The sequence below is a fragment of the Rhinoderma darwinii genome, chromosome 8 (assembly GCF_050947455.1).
Source record: "Rhinoderma darwinii isolate aRhiDar2 chromosome 8, aRhiDar2.hap1, whole genome shotgun sequence".
NCBI lineage: Eukaryota > Metazoa > Chordata > Amphibia > Anura > Rhinodermatidae > Rhinoderma > Rhinoderma darwinii.
In genome coordinates, this window is record NC_134694.1 from 74067163 (window position 1) to 74083502 (window position 16340).

Sequence of the window (16340 nt, forward strand, 5' to 3'; positions counted from 1 at the left end):
CCACAGATTTCAGTTTTTGCATTGCAAAGTCTGAAATCCGCAGTGAAATTCTGCAATGGAAAGAGCATGCCATAGAAGGAAAAATGCACCGCAGCCTGATTTCCGCAGTTATTTTCTGCAACGTCTGAACTAACTTTCCTAAAAATGTATAGAAAGAAATGAAAAAAACAGCTGCTGCAGAATTCAACAGCAATTCCGCCACGTGTGAATGTGCCCTAAGTCTCCCCTACTGTGTTATGCCTGGTGGGGGGCCTGAAGGGGAGGTGCATGATGCCTGTCTTTAGTGCCCCCCTCAGGCCCTGCACTAGGCATAAAACAGTGTATCCTTTAGAGTTCTTTGAATTTGAAAGAAATTTTAATTTCTCCCCCCTTTTATGTAAGGAACAAAACAATCCACTAGGAAGAAAAAAATAAATAAATAAATATATATATATATATATATATATATATATATACATATTGCATCAGTTAAGTACTTGCTTCCTCGTGGTATTTGTCAGTTTTCACATGTGCGTATCTTTGTCTCTTAAGCGTCAGTGTGGTTTTTTAACTTCTCCTTTCTCAAGCACCTAGGTCTTTATATTTGTAACTTGAGTACTATTTAAATTACAATTTGTGTCACATGCTTTACGCCTGAATGAAAAAGTTGATTCCATAGCAGTCCCAGTCATGCCCAATACATAAACTTGCCTCTCATGGATATAAAAAAAAAAAACTCGTTAGCTGTATTTGTACGAGATATCTAAAGGGGAATTCCGTTATCTGTTAAGCCACCGTGACCTTAAGGGCGGATTTACACGAACGTGATATACGTCCGTGCAACGCGCGTGATTTTCACGCGCCTCTCACGGACCTATATTAGTCTATGGGGCCATGCAGACAGTCCGTGACTTTTACGCAGCGTGTGTCCGCTGCGTAAAACTCACGACATGTCCTATATTTCTGCGTTTCTCGCGCATCACGCACCCATTGAAGTCAATGGGTGCGTGAAAATCACGCTCAGCACAAGGAAAGCACTTCCGTGTGACGTGCGTGATTCGCGCAACAGCAGTAAAAAGTATGAATCAAAACAGAAAATCACCACATGCTTTAATGTTTACAAACATACAAACAGTGTGTCATAATAATGGCGGCTGCGCGAAAATCACGCAGCTGAGCATCATATAGTGATGACACACAGAACTGGTTAGTGCCTTTTGCACGTGCAAAACGCACACGCTCGTGTGAATCCGGCCTAACTGTACATCATGGATCGGCTTGCATGCGTAGAGTTACGTTATGGTGATCGCACGGGCACAGACGCTGTGCATATATCATCACTGCAAGAATACGGCGTTAATTGATTGCTGGGCTCCTGCTGCAATGGCCCGGATCGCGTATGAGGGTATGTTCACACGCCCAAATTTCAGACGTATACGAGGCGTATTATGCCTCGTTTTACGTCTGAAAATAGGGCTACAATACGTCGGCAAACATCTGCCCATTCATTTGAATGGGTTTGCCGACGTACTGTGCAGACGACCTGTTATTTACGCGTCGTCGTTTGACAGCTGTCAAACGACGACACGTAAAAATACAGCCTCGTCAAAAGAAGTGCAGGACACTTCTTTGGACGTTTTTGGAACTGTTTTCTCATAGACTCCAATGAAAACAGCTCCAAAAACGGACGTAAAAAACGCCGTGAAAACGGCATGAAAACGCCGCGAAAAATGCGAGTTGGTAAAAAAACTTCTGAAAAGCAGGGTCTGTTTTCCCTTGAAAACAGCTCTGGATTTTCAGACGTTTTTGTTGACTACGTGTGAACATACCCTAACTCCGATCCTAGACGGTTAATTGAAAACTGAGTATACCAAAGCATTATATCAGCAATAAAATAATCGCTTTGTAAAGTACCCTAGTGGGACAAAAAAAAAAAAGAAGTAGTAAATACAGTAAAGTTTAGTAAAAAAATAAATTTAAAAAAAGTGCAGTAAAAAAAAGTTATTTTATTTTGAATGAGTGTAATAAAAATCACTAAAAAAAACAACATTTTGTAGTATCACTGCAATGGTTACGAACAAACCATAAAATTAACACGTTATTTAAACTGTATGGTGAACACCATGCAAAACAAACGGCAAAATTGATTGGTGTTTTTCTCCCCCCGCCCCTCCCCGAGAAATATTAAATGGATCAATAAGTTATATGTACCCCAAAATGGTTCAGATCCCACAAAAAAAACAAGCCACCATCCTGCTATGTCATATATTAAAAAAAAAAAAAAACCTGGTAAGGCCAAAGACAAAAAAAAATTCCTACAGGCCTTAACACCAAATTAGGCTTGGTACTTCGGGGGAACCGGTCACCAGCATTTCACCTATTAAACCAGCAATACCTGGTGGAAGTGGGTGAAAAATCATTTTTATGTAACCTGTAATTATCTTCTAGGTCGGCTCTGTAGCTTTATCATTCAGTTTTTTAGTGTTCTCGTGCTGTATGTTAATGAGCATAAGAGTCAGATCTTCATTCCTCAAGCCTTTCAGAATTAATCCCCGCCCCATTACTTTTGATTGACAACTCCTCTCCCCCACCACACATGAAATCCTGCGCTTGCGCATCGGTCCTGCTTTGGTGCGTGTGCAGAACGGGACACCATAGCTGCGCATGCGCAGTAACTAGATTTGAGGCATGGACGAGGCAGGGAAAGGTGTCGGACCATACGTGAGGGGCACATGTGCACTATCACAGACGAGATTTCGCCATTACGGGCGGGCCAGTTTTCGGCGGTGGGCGGGCATAAGAGGAACGAACGAGACTGCCGGATTATTACCATAAAAGGCGCAAAATGTTTGCAGACCGTTATTTATGGCCGGAGGAGTTTAGGAGAGGGGATAATGGCAATGAACTTTTGACAGCAGTGGCCAGTGAGTAGAGTTCAATAGGTGAAATGCTGGTAACCAGTTCCCTTTAAATCGTCACTAACTCTTCAAAAGATTTTCCATAAATCAAAAATACACGTGAATATAATAAACTTTGTAATACATCTTATTAGATAAAAATGCCTCCCTTTCTTCACTTATCAGCCACTTCTTTCCCTCCCCGCTAAATCCATCGGGCTTTCTGCAGAGTGATCAAGTTACAGCTGCCCATAGAAGTCAATGGAGGAGAGTCATAGAGACACAGAAACAGAGCTGCCACTGCAGCTTCTAGTGAGTGTTATATGTCACCCCAGTACTGGATTCACAGATATACTGATCAGTACTGCGGTGTAATCCTCCATATTGCTGCTATTTCGGAGGGTGTGCTACAAAAACAGGAGAATGTTCTCTTTTCTATATGAGCTTTGTATGGGAGACATGATAGCAGTTAGGCTCCAACCACTAGCTTAGGGAAAACTGAGAATTAGAGAGAGCCTGCAGAGGGGAAAACTGCTTAAAAAAAATGCAGGATACAAATCAAGATGCAGGTTAACTCCTGTAAAACCTCAAATTCTACTGTGGAAAATTTTAATTGCCCAAAATACAGCAATGGAAACTTCAGAGAAAAAAAAAACTGGAGGATCTGGAAAATAGAGATCATAGAAACAATTTACGCTTCGTTGGCTTTCCATAATCCGTGACTTTAGACGTCCTGAATACTTTTCTGGTAGTTGACCTCACAAAAGCCCTCCAACTAAATAACCCTAATGATTCTTTAACAATTGAGAGAGAACACCGCATTAGCAATCAAAGAAAAAAATCTGAAGCAGGTAAATGGACAAAGGATCAACCTATTCCAGTACTTTTCACCTCTGCTGACCCAGAAACATAAGGCCTTTTGTGCAGGTTCCTCCAAGATCAAAACATTTGATTTCGGTTCCAATACCTAGCTAAACGGAGTTCCACATGATGGCAGAACCCTTGTATTGGATGACCAGAGCCGGCCTTAGAGGTGTGCGACTTGTGCCATTGCACAGGGTGCATCACTCCAGCTGGTGGACGGGGGCGCTGCGTTGGCTCCCTTCCCCTGCTTGTTTCAGAAGGGCCCGGCGACTCAGCAGCTGCCTTTCCGCCCGGGCGCTTCTTCTCTCAGTGGCGTCGCTACCGCTGTAGCAGCCGTAGTGGCGACACCGGGCAACAGGGCCCGCAAATGCCTGGCGGCGCTGCTACAGCGGTAGCGACGCCACATTCAATAGTATCGGCGTCCTTAGGATGCAAATACTTTAGAAAACTATAGCAGAGCAGGGAGGTATCTCCCTGCTCTGTTGTCTACTAGTGCCACTGTAGCTCCCTGAAGGAGCGGAATCCCCGTGTGGCCGGGGATTTCGCTCCTGGACGGAGTGCTTGATGTCTCTGTCCATATATGGACAGTGACATCGGGCAACCCATGAAGCGGAATCTCCATCCGCAGCGTTGCCGACGTTGTGACCGCCAATTCCACTCCAGGAGAAGCCCCTGACATCACTGTCCATATATGGACAGCGACATCAAGCGCTCGGTCCAGTAGCAGAATTCCCGGCCACAGTGGCGCTATCTACAGGAAGGGCGCTACAGTGGCGCTATCTACAGGAAGGGGCTGCTATCTACAAGGGGGCTGTGTGGCACTACCTACAAGGGGGCTGTGTGGCACTATCTACAGGGGGAATCGGAGTGGCCTGCTGATGGTCATTTTACTTTGAGTGGGGGTATTTTTTTTTTTTCAGGGGTGCCTCGAGTCCGAAAAGTTTGTGAAACTCTGTACTAGGCTATAGGATCACGCGGCCTACACAAGGATCCCGTCGTCGGCGTTGTGGAGCAGCTCAGTTAGTCATGGGAACGGGGCCTGGGTGAGGACAATTTTTTGGGGGGGCAGTCTACATGGGGAGGTGGGGGATTATGGCACTGTCTATAGGGAGTCTGTATGGCACAATCTACAGGGGGCACTATCTACAAAGGGGCTGTGTGTGATATCAGGGGAGGGGGCATTATACTGTGTTGAAACCACTAAGCGGACATTATACTGTGTAGGGGCACTACAGGGGCAATATACTGTGTGGCACTTAGGGGGCATAATACTGTGTGGGCACAATTAGAGGGCAAAATACTGTATCTTTGAAGGGGTTATAATATATAATTAAATATTATACTGTATGGGGGGCACTAAAGGGGCATTATACTGTGTGGGGGCACGGAAAGTTTAGGGTCACTTAGAAATTTCCTTATTTTTGAAAGAAAAGCACCGTTTTTTTCAATGAAGATAACATAAAATTAATCAGAAATACACTCTATACATTGTTAATGTGCTAAATGACTATTCTAGCTGCAAACGTCTGTTTTTTAATGCAATATCTACATAGGTGTATAGAGGCCCATTTCCAGCAACCATCACTCCAGTGTTTTTAATGGTACATTGTGTTTGCTAACTGTGTTAGAAGGCTAATGGATGATTAGAAAACACTTGAAAACCCTTGTGCAATTATGTTAGCACCGCTGTAAACAGTTTTGCTGTTTAGAAGAGTTATAAAACGGACCTTCCTTTGAGCTAGTTGAGAATCTGGAGCATTACATTTGTCGGTTCAATTAAACTCTCAAAATGGCTAGAGAAAGAGAGCTTTCATGTGAAACTCGACAGTCTATTCTTGTTCTTAGAAATGAAGGCTATTCCATGCGAGAAATTGCCAAGAAACTGAAGATTTCCTACAACGGTGTGTACTACTCCCTTCAGAGGACAGCACAAACAGGCTCTAACCAGAGTAGAAAGAGAAGTGGGAGGCCCCGCTGCACAACTGAGCAACAAGACAAGTACATTAGAGTCTCTAGTTTGAGAAATAGACGCCTCACAGGTCCTCAACTGGCAGCTTCATTAAATAGTACCCGCAAAACGCCAGTGTCAATGTCTACAGTGAAGAGGCGACTCCGGGATGCTGACCTTCAGGGCAGAGTGGCAAAGAAAAAGCCATATCTGAGACTGGCTAATAAAAGGAAAAGATTAATATGGGCAAAAGCACACAGACATTGGACAGAGGAAGATTGGAAAAAAGTGTTATGGAAGTTTGAGGTGTTTGGATCACACAGAAGAACATTTGTGAGACGCAGAACAACTGAAAAGATGCTGGAAGAGTGCCGGACGCCATCTGTCAAGCATGGTGGAGGTAATGTGATGGTCTGGGGTTGCTTTGGTGCTGGTAAAGTGGGAGATTTGTACAAGGTAAAAGGGATATTGAATAAGGAAGGCTATCACTCCATTTTGCAACGCCATGCCATACCTTGTGGACAGCGCTTGATTGGAGCCAATTTCATCCTACAACAGGACAATGACCCAAAGCACACCTCCAAATCATGCAAGAACTATTTAGGGAAGAAGCCGGCAGCTGGTATTCTATCTGTAATGGAGTGGCCAGCGCAGTCACCAGATCTCAACCCCATAGAGCTGTTGTGGGAGCAGCTTGACCGTATGGTACGCAAGAAGTGCCCATCAAGCCAATCCAACTTGTGGGAGGGCCTTCTGGAAGCATGGGGCGAAATTTCTCCCGATTACCTCAGCAAATTAACAGCTAGAATGCCAAAGGTCTGCAATGCTGTAATTGCTGCAAATGGAGCATTCTTTGACGAAAGCAAAGTTTGAAGGAGAAAATTATTATTTCAAATAAAAATCATTATTTCTAACCTTGTCAATGTCTTGACTATATTTTCTAGTCATTTTGCAACTCATTTGATAAATATAAATGTGAGTTTTCATGGAAAACACAAAATTGTCTGGGTGACCCCAAACTTTTGAACGGTAGTGTACTTTTTTGTACTTTTTTTGTAGTGGCTGACAGCGAGGAGACATCTCATTTGACTGGATTGAAAATCTATGCAAGTTTTCATCTAGTTTCCCAATCTAGTTATGATCAGAGGAGTGTAAATATTAATTCTACTACTGATATATACACTACATCTGCTAAACGCAAAAAAAATGATCACGCCATTGGCACATTTTAAAAAATGATCCTTACCTGAAGGATGCTGTTCCTGACAGACCACAGGAGATCCCTTGCGTTACGTAATATACGCTGGTCCCCAGCAGACTTTGGGAGAAAAAGCAAAATGCACTAAAAATGTTCCTGATAATATCTGGCTCCTTTAGTCGTGGTAGGGATTAGATATCTTTGTATCAGCAACAATACCCAAAGGATAAAAAACATTTACATCTATGGTTACGCTAAAATCCTTTCCCATCAAGAAGTTTTTGAACTGTAGTTTACCTTTTGCAATGCCTGTGTAACTTACAATATGTTGGCAGGACCATACAACCATTATATGTTACAATTAATAAACACCGGTCCAGCACTGGTATGGGTTATCTCAAAACACAGTATTTCTAGACACTGCGTCAAATCACAACTGAATTTGGGTATATTACTGTGACCCCAATAGGACAAATACCATTGTCTGCAACGCACAAGTTTGTTACGATAAGGCTGGATTCACACGAGCGTGTGCGTTTTGTGCGCGCAAAAGTCTGTGTCATCAGCATATGGTGCGCGGCTGCGTGATTTTTATTATGACAGTTTTTATGTTTACAAACAGAAAAGCACGTGGTGCTTTTCTGTTTTCATTCATAGTTTTTACTACTGTAGCGTGCATCACGCGCGGCACCTGGAAGTACTTCCGTGTGCCGAGCGCGATTTGCACGCAACCATTGACTTCAATGGGTGTGTGCAGCGCGAAACACGGGCAAATATAGGACATGTCATGAGTTTCACGCAGCGCACATACGCTGTGTGAAATTCACTGACAGTCTGAACGGCCCCATTTACTAACATAGGTACGTGTGACGCGCGTGAAAATCATGCGCGTAGCACGGACATATTATATGTTCGTGTGAATAAGCCCTAAAGCAAAGAGATCGTGCTTACAACCTGGTGGTCTTAATAGTATTGTAGGAACCTTGCTCGATTTGTTTTGCAAGAAAGAGGTATCTGAACCATACATCATCTACAGTGCATATATACTGCTTTTTCCATTGCACTTGTATGAGCGATAATTTGTCTATGGCAGCTATGACTAATATTCTAATATGCTTCTAGATCCCTTTTGAATCAGCACTTCGCTACCAAGTATTGTGTGATCTGTGTCATGGACACCAGTGTTCGCCCTGTCTTTGCTTTGACAATCAACATCTTTTGTCACCCCCAGGCTTCCGTAGTCTGCGAGGCATGGGCCGGTCTCCATGACGACCAGGATGCTGTAATCTGGCGTAACCCTCTCTTTAACAGAACTACATTTTGGAACCTGAGGTCCACCAGTAACCTTCACTTGTATTATATCATCTCTTGGCTAATATTATGCCTACATATTGACACTTTAACTCCTCACATTCCTAAGCCTCTGTAAGGCTATGTTCACATGAAGTTTTTTTGCAGGCAAAAAATTTGGCCTGGAAAAAGCAGCTCCGACTTTTTGGAAGTGGATTGGAACCACAGCCAATTTTTTGCCGTGATTTTTGCCGCGTTTTCTAACTACTTCTCCAACAAGTAAAAGGAAAAACCGTAAACTTCTTTTTTTACATAAAACGCATCAAAAAACACGTCAACCGTTCGCACGCAGCGATTTTTCCGTCTCCCTTTGATTTCAATTGGGTTTTTGGGCCGAAAAACGTCTTAAGATAGGGCATGTCACTTCTTTTTCCCGTGAGCGTTTTTTTTGTGCTCGCGTCTACCAGGAAATTTTCGAGCACTTCATGCTTCCCTCTGAGGACAAGCTTTATGGAGATGCTGATTTCATTTTCCAGCAGGACTTGGCACCTGCACATACTGCCAAAAGTACCAATACTTGGTGTAATAACCACAGTATCATTGTGCTTGAGCTAAATCCCATAGAGAATCTATGGGGTATTGTCAAGAGGAAGATGAGAGACACCAGACCCAACAATGCAGAGGAGCTGAAGGCCGCCATCAAACAACCTGGGCTTCCATAACACCTCGGCTGTGCCACAGGCTGATCGCCTCCATGTCACGCCGCATTGATGCAGTAATTCATGCAAAATTAGCCCCGACCAAGTATTGAGGTACATACATTTCAGTAGGCCAACATTTCAGTATTAAAAATCATTTTTGAAATTGGGCTTATATAATATTCTAATTTTCTGAGACACTATATTCTAGGTTTTCATTAACTGTTAGCCACAAACATCAACATTAAAAGAAAAAAATGCTGGAAATAGATCACTCTGTGTGTAATGAATCTATATAATATGAGTTTCACTTTTTGTATTGAATTACTAAAATAATTAATTTTTGGATGATATTCTAATTCATTGAGAAAGACTAGTATGTATGTATGTATGTGTTTGTGTGTATGTATGTACCGGTATATACATATATATTATATATACTTTTAGCTTTTGCTAATGCCACATTTCCGTATTTATCCAATCACGTATGTATTTACTATTAGGTTTGATTATGTCAGCAATAATATTTCTATGTTTATCCTTGTGGTTTAATTACATTTTCATAATTTTACTTCAGACGGTCAACCTACACAGTCTGATTGACTTTTCTTTCCATCGCTTAGGCTTTTTTACACGGGCCAATAATCGGCAAAGATTGTTCATATGAACACTCGTTTCCAATCACTGTCCTGTGTAAACAGCGCAACAATCAGCCAAGGAACAAGGAACCAGCTCGTCCATCAGCTGACCTGCTCATTTATGCAGAATTAAATACTATTGTCAGGGGCCCCCCAGGCTATTGCCTGGGGGACACATGGTCGCACGGCCCCCCATAAGTTGTTAATAAAATATGTTTTTTTGCTTGGTATGTTTTTCTCTCCCCCCTTTCCCTCTTTTCTCCATTTGTTATTTTATATTAGAATGGTACTTACCATCGTGGTGTCCCCCGGGTAAGCTGTGCTGGTGGCACGAGCCGGTTTCCAGATGTTTCTGTCTCTGGGCAGTTTGGAGTTGGTCCCAGCTGATTGGACCTAGGTCAGCTGTGCAATTGCATGAGCAGGTTCTGGCAGATTCTATCTCCAGGCAGTTTTGTGGAAGGCCAGCTGATTGGTCATTGATAAAATCCTAAAGGCGGGAAAATTGGACATAAAAAGGAGCAGTTCATCGTGGTCAAGCAGCCAGTTTTTGAAGATTGGACCGTCGCCATGGATGTCCTGCTGATGGAGCTGATCAGAAGAGCGGAGTCGGAAGGAGGAGAAAACTGGCTGAGGCAATGCCTAGCAGAAGCGCCGTCGAGGGAAGTCGAGGGAAGAAGTGAACTTACTGGGCTGGAAGACGACATAGAGGAAGCAGTGTCTCCTGCTGGGTCGTCGCTCGAGGTGCCGTCATCAGCTGCAGCCAAGAGGATGAAGTCTGCAGCAGAGTCATCACTGAGGGTGGAGCGCAGTTCCGGACGTTCGCTCCAGGTGCCGGAGCTTGAGAGGAGGCGGCCGACCGTGTCATCAAAGAAGGTGGCGCACAGTGCCGGAAGTGCGCAGCAAGTGCCGGCGCAATTGGCTAACCCGCTGGCCAGAAGTTTAGTCAGAGAACGGGAGACAACAGGTTGGTCGGGTACCCCCTCCTGCTCCAAGGATGGTGTGGAGGACACAGCGGAAGCGCCGGCCTCACTGGTTTTAGAGGCGGCGCAGGACTTTTCTTCAGAGCTGCAACCGAGGAAGAGGAGCCGGAAGGCTAGGGTGGCTTATTCCCCACCCCCGCCAGTATCAAGGAGAAGAAGAGGTCCCAGGAGTCAACTTTCCTGTCAGCAAGTTTCCCCAGGATCTACAGGCACGCAGCAGGAGGTAGCAGAAGTGGTGCACGACCCAGGACAGGTGGAACAGAGTGGTGAGATGCCAGCTACCCCTTATCTGTCCCACCCCATCCCCCCTCCCCTCAATTCTAATGTAATGTTTGATATTTTAAAATTATTAGCTGATTTGGTCAGTAAGTCGGCTGTTCCTGCTAGTTCCCCCGCTGATGTATGGAAGCATAGTAGTCCGCATTTACAGAATGCTGGTTTTAGTAATATTCCTGTTTTAGAGAAAGGAATTGGTGTTTCGGAAACTTGTTGTAAGGAAGTGATGTCTTGCGATATTTCGCCATTAGGTTTTCATTTACAGCCAGCAATTAAGGAGCGTATTTGGAGGAACGAGTTTATAGATTTATTTTCTTTATTACCATCTGCGAAGGAGACTCTTGTCAAGCAGGATGGTAAGTCTGATAAAGATGAGGATAAAAAACGTTCTCCTCCTAAGTCTTTCTTTAACTGGCTACAGGCGTTCTGCATCTATGCTTCAGTTTTAGGGGAAAAGTCTTTCATTAATTCTAGTAATTTATTTCAGCATGTAGACATTATTCTTGAGGCTTACCGCCAGTTTGGTGGTTTAGCATGGTACAATTATGATGAAATGTTTCGCCAGAAGATGGCAGTGTACCCTTCATTAAAATGGGGCACTAAGGATGTTGGTTTGTGGCTTAGTTTAATGCTTCCACAAAGGTCAGTGCCCAAGCAGCAGCCTAGTTCTCAGAATACGTTGAGGAAAGGAGTTTGCTTTGCTTATAATGAAGCTCAGTGTAAATGGTTAAACAATTGTCGGTATAAACATGAATGTTCCTTTTGTGGGGGTTCGCACCCAATGTGTCGCTGTTTTAAAAGAGCAAACCAGTCTCAACCCCCTAGTTCCAAAGAACAGTTATCCAAAAGCATGGACGCCAGTGAATTTAATAAGAATGGCGCCTTGGCTAGAAATGTTCCCAGACAGGGAGAAAGCTAATTTAATTTTTAACGGTTTTAAGTTTGGTTTTGATATCCCTTCTTTCAAAGGATCTGGTTGTTGCTGGGTGGATAATTTGAAATCCATCCAGCAGCATAAGGATATTGTGCATCAGAAAATCCTGAAAGAGCTTGAAACTGGCAGGATCGCTGGTCCTTTTATACATCCGCCGTTTACAAACTTTAGACTTTCACCTTTAGGAATTGTCCCTAAGAAGGAATTGAATTCATTCCGTTTAATACATCACCTTTCTTACCCGTTTAAGGCTTCATTAAACGATGATGCTGACAAGTCTAAAGCGACAGTACACTATGCATCGTTTGATCAGGCTGTCTCTTTATTGAGACAGTTTGGTCAAAATGCTTTTTTAGCAAAAGCTGATATCAAATCAGCTTTCCGTTTACTACCAGTTAACCCTGCAGGTTTCAACTCTCTAGGTTTTCAATTTGAAGGTGATTATTTTTATGACAAATGTTTACCAATGGGTTTTTCTTTATCTTGTTTCTATTTTGAGGCATTTTCATCCTTTTTACATTGGGTAGTGCAGAAGCAAATTCCGGATGGAGGTGTTCTGCACTATCTTGATGACTTTTTGTTTATAGGTGATGCTAGTTCTGAGTTATGTTATTCCTTATTGTTAAAATTTGTCGAGTTTATGAAATTTTTTGGTGTTCCGTTAGCTGAAGAGAAGACTGTGTTTCCATGTAGGTCATTAGAATTTTTAGGTATTAGAATAGATTCTGAAAGAATGGAATTTAGTTTACCAGAGGAAAAATTGTTAAAGTTAAGGGTTTCTTTAGTCAGTATGTTAGCTAGGAAGAAATGTTCATTACGTGATATGCAGTCACTGTTAGGGTTGTTGAGCTTTGCCTCTAGAGTTATTCCTATGGGAAGAGTTTTTTCAAAGCGACTGTATTTTTCAACAAGGGGTCTTAAGTCACCTAGGTCCCATATTAGGTTAACGGTTCAGCTAAAAGAAGATTTAGCTGTATGGCTAGAATTTTTATCTAAATTTAATGGACGCAGTTGCTGGCAGTTTAATTTTGAGGATTCTGACTCTTTGTCTTTATTTACGGATGCAGCCGGTAGTATGGGCTACGGGGCATTCTTTAATGGTCAATGGTCGGCTGAGTTATGGCCCAGTGCTTGGCGTGTAAGCAAAGTTACTTCAAATATTGTCTTATTGGAATTATTTCCGGTTTTGGTAGCCATAGTTGTATGGGGTCATTATTTTAAGAATAGGAGAATTTTGTTGTTTACGGATAACAAAGGTGTGGTCTTTGCAATTAACACATTATCTTCAAAATGTGAATTAGTAGTTAAGATATTAAGACATTTAACTCTATGTTGTCTGAAGTTGAACATCTGGTTGAAAGCTAGCTATATAGAAGGAAAAAAGAATGATATAGCAGATTCATTATCTCGTTGTCAGTGGCGGAGGTTCAGAACGATGGCACCAGAAGCGGAGCTTTGTGGAATTCCGTGTCCTCCTCATTTATGGAATCTGATTTGGGACTAATCTATGTTAATATTCAGAGATCCTTGGCTCCAAGAACATGGGCTGATTATTCAGCTGCTTGGAAGGAGTGGGTTAATTTCTGTGTTAATGAGAACTGTAATTTCTTTCATAATGAGGTAGGTCTAGTTTTAAAATTTGTATGTAGCCTGATTAGTAGGAGGCTGTCATTTGCCTCCATTTCTAAGTCTCTGGCAGGCATCTCTTTCTTTCTTAAATTAAACAGTTGTCCGGCTATTTCTTCGCTCTTCCCAGTTAAGCAGCTTTTGAAAGGTTACCATAGGTCAGCTCCGGTTGTGGAAAGACGAAGGCCTATTTCATTAGATTTGTTGTTAAAATTATTCAATGTGTTACATTTAGTTTGTTTTAGTAATTTTGAAGTGTGTTTGTTTAGAACAGCATTTGTGTTAATGTTCTTTGCAGCCTTGAGAATAAGCGAACTGGTGGCAGAGAGTAAAGTTTCAGTCCCGGGCCTTTCGTATCAGGATGTTAGTTGCAAAATTGACCATGTTTTGTTATTGTTAAAAAAATCTAAGACAGATCAATTAGGAAAAGGTCGTTTGGTTAGAATTAATCAGTTTTCGGGTTCTGTTCTTTGCCCAGTTTCTAATGTTAAACATTGGTTGTCAATCAGGCCGAGTCTTGGGGTTGCTTTCCTGATTCATCAGAATGGGGATCAGCTGTCCAGATTTCAGTTTAACTCTGTTTTAAAGAAATGTTTGAAGTCCCTGAAGTTGGAGCATTTAAAAATATCCTCCCATTCGTTTAGAATAGGTGCAGCTACGGAAGCTGCACAGTTAGGAATTGATGAAGGGATTATAAAAAGAATTGGAAGGTGGGAGTCTAATAGATTTAAACTTTATGTTCGACCAGACTTGTTAGTAGTGTAATTATATATCCACAGGTAAGCGTTTGGTTGTTTGGATCCTTGGCCACTCTTTTATATTTTGGGCACAGAAGAGAGCCGCGAGAAGGTCCTATACAGAAAATTTGTCTATGGATCCGCTAGTTTTTTCGGTTTTTTGGCATGGGGTAAGGGGTTTGCAATGGAAGAACGTGTTTTCTTTAGTTAAATCACTTATTGGCCGGATCCGAATTTAATTATCATCCATGCTGGAGGCAATGACCTAGGTAAAGAAAAGACTTTGGACTTACTTTGGGAAATGAGAAGGGATATAGCCTTGATAAAATGTCTTTTCCCTGACGCTACTATTTCCTTTTCAGAGATTATTCCAAGACTGCTATGGTCCTCTGGAAATTATAAGTTTTTGAATCGAATCCGTAAAAGGATTAATAGAGCCATGTCTAAATACATGTCGGTCCTCGGTGGTCTTTCTTATAGACACAGTGACCTTGAAGACCTCACAGACGGGCTGTTCTGAAATGATTGTATACATCTTTCTGATGTGGGTATCGACATTTTCAATTTGGGCCTGCAGAATTTAATTGAAGAATGGCTGCGGTGTATTGGGGGGGCCATGTCTTGGTAATGTCATGGCTTGTGGGGTTTGTCACCCAGCTAATGCTGGGCGGACTTGGTTTTTATTGGTCAAAATATTTATATTTTATTATTTATTCAATTATTTATGGTTATTCTCTTCGAATTATTTTATCTTAGGTTACCCTTAATAAACACCGTGGCCATTTTTATCCAAAGAAACTGTTGTCATGTTTTATTTCATTTTGATTGAGTATTGTGGGGTTTGTGCTACCATGTAGTCGACAGACCATCTCGCTGTTTAACCCCTTCGCTCTTTAGCCATTTTTGACCTTCCTGACAGAGCCTCATTTTTCAAATCTGACGTTTAAATTTATGTGGTAATAAATCCGGAATGCTTTTACCTATCCAAGCGATTCTGAGATTGTTTTCTCGTGACACATTGGACTTTGTTGTTGGCAAAATTTGCTCAATACATTCAGTATTTAATTGTGAAAAACACCAAAATTTTGCGAAAAATTGCAAAAATTAGCATTTTTCTAAATTTAAATGTATCTGCTTGTAAGACAGGCAGATATACCACACAAAATTGTTGCTAGTTAACATCCCCCATATGTCTACTTTTATGTTTTCATCGTTTTTGAACATCCTTTTATTTTTCTATGACATCACAAGGCTTAGAACTTTAGCAGCAATTTCTCACATTTTCAAGAAATTTCAAAAGGCTATTTTTACAGGGGCCAGTTCAGTTGTGAAGTGGCTTTGAGGGTCTTATATATTAGAAACCCCCAATAAGTCACCCCGTTTTAAAAACTTCACCCCTCAAAGTATTCAACACCGCATTTAGAAAGTTTCTTAACCCTTTAGACGTTTCACAGGAATTAAAGCAAAGTAGAGGTGAAATTTACAAATTTAATTTCTTTTTGTAGAAATTCATTTTTAATCCATTTTTTTTTGTAACAGAGAAGGCTTTCCCAGAGAAACACAACTCAATATTTATTGCCCAGGTTCTGCAGATTTAGGAAATATCCCACATGTGGCCCTAGTGTGGTAATAGCCTGAAGCACCAGCCTCAGAAGAAAAGGAGCACCTAGTGGATTTTGGGGACTTTTTATTACAATATATTTTAGGCACCATGTCAGGTTTGAAGAGGTCTTGTGGTGCCAAAACAGTGGAAATCCCCCAAAAGTGACCCCATTTGGGAAACTACACACCTCAAGGAAATGATCTATGGGTATAGTGAGCATTTTAACCCCACAGGTTTATTGCAGAAATTATTGGAATTGGGGCGTAAAAATTTAAAAATTGACAATTTTTCAAAGAAAATGTAGGTTTAGCAAATTTTTTTCTTGATTTCCACAAGGACTAAAAGGGAAAAAGCACCACAAAATTTGGAAAGCAATTTCTCCCGAGTAAAACAATACCCCACATGTGGTAATAAATGACTGTTTGGACACACAGCAGGGCTTAGAAGGGAAAGAGAGCTATTTGGCTTTTGGTGCTCAAATTTAGCAGGAATGGTTTGCGGAGGCCATGTAGCATTTGCAAAGCCCCTGAGGGAACATAACAGTGGAAACCCCCCACAAGTGGCCCGATTTTGGAAACTACACCCATTTAGGAAATTATCTAGAGGTATTGTGAGCATTTTGACCGCACAGGTTTTTTGCAGAAATTATTGGAATTAGGCCATAAAAATTTA

General features: G+C 41.8%; 1 protein-coding gene across 1 annotated transcript; it reads left to right on the forward strand.

The window, feature by feature from the left end:
• The first annotated feature begins 9658 nt into the window (after positions 1 to 9658).
• Positions 9659 to 13660, forward strand: LOC142659987 (uncharacterized). The gene is made up of 3 exons (XM_075836635.1): positions 9659 to 10758; positions 13120 to 13486; positions 13627 to 13660. Exons 1-3 carry the CDS (start codon positions 10080 to 10082, stop codon positions 13658 to 13660), a joined length of 1080 nt encoding a protein of 359 aa, XP_075692750.1. The 5' UTR covers positions 9659 to 10079.
• The last annotated feature ends 2680 nt before the right edge of the window (positions 13661 to 16340 follow it).

What these genes read in the sequence shown, in the direction of transcription:
- LOC142659987 (XM_075836635.1), top strand. Translation starts at nt 10,080, where the DNA reads ATGGATGTCCTGCTGATGGAGCTGATCAGAAGAGCGGAGTCGGAAGGA. An exon ending in AGGACAGGTGGAACAGAGTG is followed by an intron (nt 10,759 to 13,119) that starts GTGAGATGCCAG and finishes TCTCGTTGTCAG; the next exon opens with TGGCGGAGGTTCAGAACGAT. An exon ending in CTTTTGAAAGGTTACCATAG is followed by an intron (nt 13,487 to 13,626) that starts GTCAGCTCCGGT and finishes TGTTCTTTGCAG; the next exon opens with CCTTGAGAATAAGCGAACTG.